Raw genomic sequence first — 7,767 nt, 5'->3', positions numbered from 1 at the left:
TCAATTTTTTAATGTTCTTAGGCACTGGCCAACTTTGCATACAAGTAACTTTATTTGGATCTGCACAAACCCCTTCAGCTGTAATAATGTGACCCAGATATTTCAAAGAAGGTTGTCCAAAGCAACATTTGGACATGTTGGCAAAGAGCTTGTGTTACCTCAACAATCCAAAAACAATTTTAAGATGCTCCAAACGCTCATCCATGGTTTGGCTGTAAATCAATATATCATCAAAAAAGACTAGAACAAATCTTCTCAAAAATGGTTGAAAAATATCATTCATTAAGGCCTGTAATGTAGCAGGAGAATTTGTAAGGCCAAGTGGCCATGATGAGTTCTGAATGTTGTCTTAAAGATGTCTTTGGCACTCACTCTGATTAGATGATATCCTGCTCTTAAATCAATCTTGGAGAAGACTGTAGACCCCTTCAACTCATCCAATAATTCATCAACAATAGGAATTGGGAATTTGTCTTTAATATTGATACTGTTTAACTTCGTATAGTCTACACAAAATCTCAAAGAACCATCTTTCATTCTAACAAGAAGTATTGGGGAAGCAAATGGGTTGTGACTAGGTTGAATGATTCCAGTGTGGAGCATTTCCTTTACTAACTGTTCGACCACACCTTTCTGAACATAAGGGCATTTATAAGCTCTTTGATTGACAGGTGAAGAAAGGGGTTGTAAGGGAATTTTGTGATCCAAACTTCTCTGAGGTGGAAGTTTGGTTGGTTCTTGAAAAATGTCCTGAAAATCATGTAGCAAGGGTTGGAGAGTGGCAGGATTTGTTGGTGGGTCAGGGGTTAAGGAGATGGAGAATAAATGTCACACAATGCCATGGGAAGTTGTGGAAAAGAATTTCTTAACTGACTCTCCACTAACCATAAGTAAATAAGAAGATGGACAAGTACCTTGTAAAGTAATTTTCTTGTTATGGTACTTGAAAGAAATGGTTAACTTAGAGAAATTAAAGAGGACATCACCCAAGGTCCTCAACCAATCAGCACCTCGGACAATATCACATCCACCCAATGGCAACAATCTTAAATTTTCAACAAAGGTGTGTCCCTGCATACTCCATTGGAGGTCATAACAAATCCCATTGCTTACAGTTTGATCCCCATTGGCAGCTGTGACTAGCATGGATGGAGATTTCTCAATGGAACATTTAAGAGAAGTAGCTAATGTGCTATCAATAAAACTTGTTGTGCTACCTGAATCAATGAGAATGAATACCTTCCTCTTATGGAGTAGACCTGGAATCTTGATGGTGTCACCAGTTGCACTGCCTGTAAGAGCATGTAAAGATACCTCTATATCAGATTGGACTGGTGACTCAGTTGTTTCCTCAAAAACTTCCTCCTCCTCAGTTTCTGTGGAATCAATACTTTCAACTTGAAGCATAAAGATCTTTTGTTTCCCTTTACAAAAGTGGCCCTGCTTGTACACCTCATCACAATTATAACACAACCCTTGTGCTCTACTTCTATTCATTTCCTCCTGAGTTAGGCGTTTAATAGTTGAAGAAATACTGGTGGGTTTTGATGGGGAAGTGAAAAGTGACTTTGGGGTGGTAGGTACAGATTTAGGTGAAGTTAGAATAGGATTTGGTGGGAAAGTTGGGGATGAGTACTGCCTGTTGGAGTGAAATTAATTGGTAAATGATCTAGTAAATGGCTTGGTAGCTGAAGCAGCAAGGTTAACTTTCTGTTCTTGCAGTCTAGCTAGAGAAAAAGCCTCAGAAAGTGTAGCTGGTTGAAACATTGAAACAGACTTACCATTTCTTCTTTGAGACCACTAAGAAAGCTCATGACAAAATATGTCTCAGTAAGAGAAGGATTCATGTTAAGCATTAATGCTTTCAATGATTCAAATTCCTCATAATAATCATCCACAGATGATCTTTGAATAAGTTTATTAAAACTACCCACAAAATTTTCTTCAATAGGATTTTCAAATCTAGCACGCAAATGAAGAACTAGATCTGACCATGTAATACGAGGTCTATTAACTTGAAAATTTAAAAACTATTTCTCAGCTTTACCTTCCAAGTAGATTGCAACAATATTCACTTTCAGATGTTCCTCAATATTTTTGAGGTGAAAGTATCTTTCGCTCTTCTGAATCCATCCCCTTGGGTTATCACCATCAAAGCGTGGAAAATCCAATTTAGGGACTCTGTGATGTTGAGGCGGAAAAAAATGGTGTTGGTTATGAAAGAAATTATGATCAGGATGAGTATCATTGTGAGAACCACTTTCTCTCTCAGGGTTTGGTTGGGTTTGACGTTGTTCAAACAGCTTGAACAGTGAATCAAATTTCGAGCTCATTGTATCAAATTTACTTTGAATATCCGTGAGCTCAGATTTAATTAGATTGTTAGCACCTTTGAGTTTCTCCTCCTCTGATTCAACTTCTTTTAATGTCATGGTGAAAACATTTGGAGCAATTTGAGCTGAATCGAAACGGCTCTGATGCCAATTGTTGTGGTGTAACAACAAATAACAATCAAGATGAGTTAGAAATGATGTTAATGGTAAGATAAATCTCAAATCCACAAGGGATTGAGCCAAATCTGGTTCTGAAAGAACTCAGCCACAGGGTTTTTCTTATTGACTTTCTATCTGAGAAGATAATACTCTTCTCTTACAAATTAAATACCAATAATCGAACTTAGCCAAGGACCAATGGATTGGACACACGCGTCGCAATCTGTCTGGTTTACTAATTAACTAATCAAGTAATAAAGGAATCTAATGAAGGTACTCCTAAGAACTACTAGCAGCAGACCCTTCAGTGTGAGTGTAGCAGTCACATTGTGACAAAATAATATGAAAAATCATCAAGTCCGGATGATTCAACTATCTTAGAATATAATGATTTAACATAGAAAATACCAGAAGAGTGTAACACCCATCTTCTAGTATCTTTTAACCCATCTAGAATTGGAGGGTCTCCGATAAGAGAAATAAGAGAGGCAGTTTCTAACCTTGTGAAGACTCTTCTGAAGTCAAAACTTCCAGTTTCCATCTAGGGTGGTCATGTCTGCAATCTTGATATTTTTTTCTCTAAATAACTTACAAAGATTAAGAAATACGCTAACCTTAGTATTCCGTCCACACCTAAGATCGTTCCAAAATGACATGTTGCTGCCTAAATGTATATATAGAGCTGAAGCAATATCAGCAATAACACACCAACAAGAGACTATGACATCAACTAATACAACCAGGGATCCAAAACGAAAAATCACAACCATATTTGTCTTCAATGATTTTGTACTATAATTTATTGTTTTCAACACCGAATCTCCAACCTCATTTAGCTAGCATGGCTAAGTTCATCAATATGAGGTTGCAAACGCCTAAACCATCTCTTTCCTTAGTAGCACGAACTATATCTCAGTTTACTGAATGTGAGAATTTTGTACCCTCCTCGAATTCCCACATGAAGTTACGCATTTTCTTCTCAAGAATCTTGATGACAGAGATTGAAGCTTTAAATAAAGAAGAGAACTTTGCTGTTTAGTCCACTAAACCCGACCCGGGTTAATGGCTAGTCCAGCGGGAAAATATATTTACTCGTTAGTCCAAAAAAGTTTTGAAAATAGTAAAATTACTCTACTAACCCTAACATATAACACTACGTATGTTACTATATATATTACTACGTATGTTACTAGTAGTATGTTACTACATACTAGTAGTATGTATTGATACTACATATCAATATGTAGTATCAATATGTTATGACTACATATAAATAAATACTGTTATGTTATATATTGATACTACATATCAATATGTAGTATCAATATGTTATGAACTGCATATAAATAAATACTGTTATGTTATGTATTGATACTACATATCAATATGTTATGTACTACATATCAATATTGTTATGTTATGTATTGATACTACATATTAATATTGTTATGTTATACTACATATGTTACTACTAGTTTACTAGTAACTAGTAGTATACTAGTTACTACTAGCTACTACATATTACTACTAGTTACTACATATTGATACTACATATTACTCCTAGTTACTACATACTAGTTACTACATATTCATACTACATATTACTACTAATTACTACATATTACTACTAGTTACTACATATTGATACTACATATTACTACTACATATGACTACTAGTTACTAATAGTAGTATACTAGTTACTACATATTACTACTAGTTACTAATAGTAGTATACTAGTTACTACATATTACTACTAGTTACTACATACTAGTTACTACATATTGATACTACATATTACTACTAGTAAACTAGTTTACCATATTACTACTAGTAAACTAGTTTACTTTACTAGTATACTAGTAAAGTAGTTACCTAATTTACTGGTAACATATTTTTGTTACTACTAGTATAGTACATATTAATATGTAGTATCACCATATTGATACTACTAGTATGAAGTAACATACTACTAGTAACATTTACATGTGTTGATACTAATTAGATCTGGAAGGGTGTTTTAGGCATTTAGAAAATACACTTTATAATCTCCACAAAATTTTTGGACTAGCGAGTAAATAATCTAGTCCAAAAACATGTTTTTGGACTAGGAAGTAAATGTTTTTCACGGGTGGACTAGCCATCAACTGGGTCATGAAAAACTGGATTAAACAATAATTCTTACAATAAAGAATAGTAATATGTTGGTAGAGAAGATAATATGCACTATAAAAGGATAAGCTTACCTACCCTAGATAGAGAAATCCTTTTCCAGGTTGATAAATTAGCGTCAAACTTCTCAATAATTGGATCTCAAATTCTTTTTGAACCGGTCTTAGCACCAAGCGGCAATACCCAAATATATGAAACGTAAGCAATCAATAGAACAACCAAATGCTTCAGCGGCCCATAAAGGTAAGTCAGGTATCTTTACAACCGCAATAGCCAATAGGTCTATTTTAAAGGAGTCTTGACCATAACCAATTGAACATTGCTGGATGATAACAGAAAGAGCTACGGCTTCGTCGACCTGTCTTCGATTTAGCAGCCTGTCCAAGCCAAGATTCTGGCTTGTTAAAAATAAATATGTTATTTTAAGTTTATTAGAGGAAGAAAAAATAGAAAACATTATTTAGCCTAGACTTCGAGTCATGCATGCACGTAGCGCAACATATCCCACATACGTACCAAATATATCGTGGCAACATGTCTCGCCTTATGTCGGCCTAAATAAGAAAGATTCAATATATTCCTCTCCATTTGACCCTTAGGGAATTTAAATGAAAATCATAGGCAGAATCAAGGATTTATAACATCGTGCACACCATTAATTATTTAATAAATACTAACTGGGAAATAATCGATCAAAAGAAAAAAAAAATACTAACTGGGAAATACATGTTTTTTGTTCTGCAGGTAAACTTCAGCGATCATTCCAGATACTATGTCCTTAATTCTATTGGACTTTCTGTGTCTATATATACATACGAGTTCATACGTTGCATAGGTTAAGAATTCACTATAGCTGGGAAATTATATATCTCCGATGGATAAATCAGAAAATTATGATATTCGATTGGAAAAGATATTCTCTAAAAGGTTTGGTCGAAATGATGCAAAAAGGCTCGTTTATGGGATATTGGTTGGAGGACTCTTAATCATTCTACTTACTTCTTCCTCAATTCGTAAGTAAATTGTTTTTCTTCATTTGTATTCTTAAACTTTTTGCAGGATATAATTGCATTTCGTCATGCATTTTAATTCTACGAAATGTGCATCATGGGTTGAAGTTTGTTTTCTGCCTGCAGTGAATTTGCAGTTGGCAGCTAATGCTGGATTTAGACCGCTAATGGATGGAATATGGAACTTGCCAGTGTGCAATGTGTTTGAACCGATGTCTGACTTCTGTGAGATTGAAGGACATATTAGGGTCGAGGGGAAATCATCTTCCATATATTTTACTTCGTCGACAAATGAATCGTGGAGAATCAAACCTTATGCTCGAAAAGGAGACAATGACGCAATGAAACATGTTACCGAGTTATCAATAATATCATTTCTGGAGACTGATAAACAAGCAACAGCTCCTGACTGCAGCATGAATCATAATACTCCAGCAATAGTTTTCTCGACCGGAGGGTATGCAGGAAATCAGTTCCACGATTTCACCGAAATATTGCTTCCACTTTATCTCACTTCTCGTCATTTTCACCAAGAAGTTCAATTTCTGGTAACTAATTCACAGCCTTACTGGCTTAAGAAATATGAACCACTTATAAAACAACTATCTAGGTATCCAATCATCGATATCGAAAAAGAAGTTGACGTACATTGCTACCAAAAAGTAACAGTAGGTCTCAAGCATCATAAAGATTTGGGTATCGATCCCACGAAATCTCCAAAAGGCTATTCTATGGTAGATTTCGCTGAATTTTTAAGGATGTCGTACTCGTTGGAACGGTCTTCCGCACTAAAGATGGATGAACACTTTCTGAAGAAAAATGATAAGAAGAAACCAAGACTACTAATCCTTTCACGTAAAAGAACAAGAAGATTTACAAATGAGGAAGAAATTGTTGCTACGGCCAAAGCTTTGGGATATGAAGTGATTGTAGCGGAACCCGGGGTGACAACAACTTTATCGAATTTCACACACATTGCGAATTCATGTGATGTGATGGTCGCTGTGCACGGAGCTGGTTGTACTAATCTTCTATTTCTTCCTTCTAATGCAATACTAATTCAAGTCTTTCCGTTGGGTCCTTTGGAAAAAATTGGCAAGCATATTTATGGAGAACCAGCTGAAGCAATGAACTTGAGATACCTTGAGTACAATATAAGAGTAGAAGAGAGCAGTTTGGTAGACCAATACCCAGCTGATCATGCCGTTTTAAGGGATCCTGATTCATTTTCAGAAAAAGGGTGGAGTGCAGTGAAGTCTGTATATTTAGACCAACAAAGTGTAAAGCTTGATATTGGTAGATTTAAGAAAACTTTGTTAAAAGCACTTGAGCTTCTTCATCACTAGATAGCTCATCGAATTCAAATTCAGATTCTTTTATTTATTTATTTTGCTTTAGTTGCTAATTGTTTGTCACATGTACATCAAGGGTTTATAAGAAATGCAAGCAAAATGATCTCTTAAACTTGTAATGAGTGAGCCACGGTGCTTATAGCAGGGGGCTTCAGGTGCGGAATGGCTCCTAAAGCCCATGTACGTATATTGTCATCATAATTCATAAGTGTCACAAAGCATACTTCAAATTTGTTATTTTTCACTTTTTGCTTCTACAAATCGACAATGAGAGTTTTATTTTTTTTTTATTTTTTTTCTTTCTTAGTTTTTTTTGTAAATAATATGTTTATTTTTTTAATATGTAAATAATATTATTATTATTGGATAAAGAATATTACATGAACTAGTTGGAAGCTTAACAAGCTAAGCTCCAACAACATTCTATTACATTAATTGAACAGGTTGCTGTGCTAGCCTACCAGGGAGCCTCATGGGTAACCTAGCCAAGGAAACCGAAACGGATGGGGCTGAGATTGTGTCACGAGGGGGGCAAACTAACTCTACCTAACCGAAGCGGATGAGGGCTGAGATTGTGTCACCAGGGGCAAACTAACTCTACCTTCCAGCTGAGCTAGGTGCCCGTTAATTTCTTAGTTTTTTTTTTTACCATTTTTATCTTCAATCCTAATGCCAGCACAGCTATAACATAATCATCGAGGAACGTTTATTTTTCAGGTAACTAGTCTTAGTCTAACTTTTT

At 35.3% G+C, this 7,767-nt stretch overlaps 2 protein-coding genes across 2 annotated transcripts; one reads left to right on the top strand and one right to left on the bottom strand.

Moving 5' to 3' along the window:
• Positions 1-282: 282 nt before the first annotated feature.
• On the bottom strand, positions 283-2,432 carry LOC113279283. The gene is made up of 4 exons (XM_026527982.1): positions 2,048-2,432; positions 1,782-1,987; positions 886-1,635; positions 283-750 (listed from the first exon to the last, which is right to left on the bottom strand). The coding sequence occupies exons 1-4, from the start codon at positions 2,430-2,432 to the stop codon at positions 283-285; spliced, it is 1,809 nt and encodes a 602-aa protein (XP_026383767.1).
• Positions 2,433-5,525: 3,093 nt separating this feature from the next.
• Positions 5,526-7,019, top strand: LOC113279282. Its single transcript, XM_026527981.1, has 2 exons — positions 5,526-5,676; positions 5,800-7,019. The coding sequence occupies exons 1-2, from the start codon at positions 5,538-5,540 to the stop codon at positions 7,017-7,019; spliced, it is 1,359 nt and encodes a 452-aa protein (XP_026383766.1). The 5' UTR covers positions 5,526-5,537.
• The last annotated feature ends 748 nt before the right edge of the window (positions 7,020-7,767 follow it).

The sequence above is a fragment of the Papaver somniferum genome, chromosome 5 (genome assembly GCF_003573695.1).
Source record: "Papaver somniferum cultivar HN1 chromosome 5, ASM357369v1, whole genome shotgun sequence".
Classification (NCBI taxonomy): Eukaryota; Viridiplantae; Streptophyta; class Magnoliopsida; order Ranunculales; family Papaveraceae; genus Papaver; species Papaver somniferum.
The sequence above is the reverse complement of the archived record's forward strand: the minus strand, read 5'-3'. Positions and strand labels throughout refer to the sequence as shown.

Excerpts from the sequence above, each read along its gene's own strand:
- LOC113279282 (XM_026527981.1), top strand. The coding sequence starts at position 5,538 with ATGGATAAATCAGAAAATTATGATATTCGATTGGAAAAGATATTCTCT. Across the intron at positions 5,677-5,799 it reads ACTTACTTCTTCCTCAATTC|TGAATTTGCAGTTGGCAGCT; the intron begins GTAAGTAAATTG and ends TTCTGCCTGCAG.
- LOC113279283 (XM_026527982.1), bottom strand. The coding sequence starts at position 2,432 with ATGACATTAAAAGAAGTTGAATCAGAGGAGGAGAAACTCAAAGGTGCT. Across the intron at positions 1,988-2,047 it reads TGTTGCAATCTACTTGGAAG|ATCTAGTTCTTCATTTGCGT; the intron begins GTAAAGCTGAGA and ends TTACATGGTCAG. Across the intron at positions 751-885 it reads CATCTTCTTATTTACTTATG|GACATTTTTCAAGAACCAAC; the intron begins GTTAGTGGAGAG and ends CATGATTTTCAG.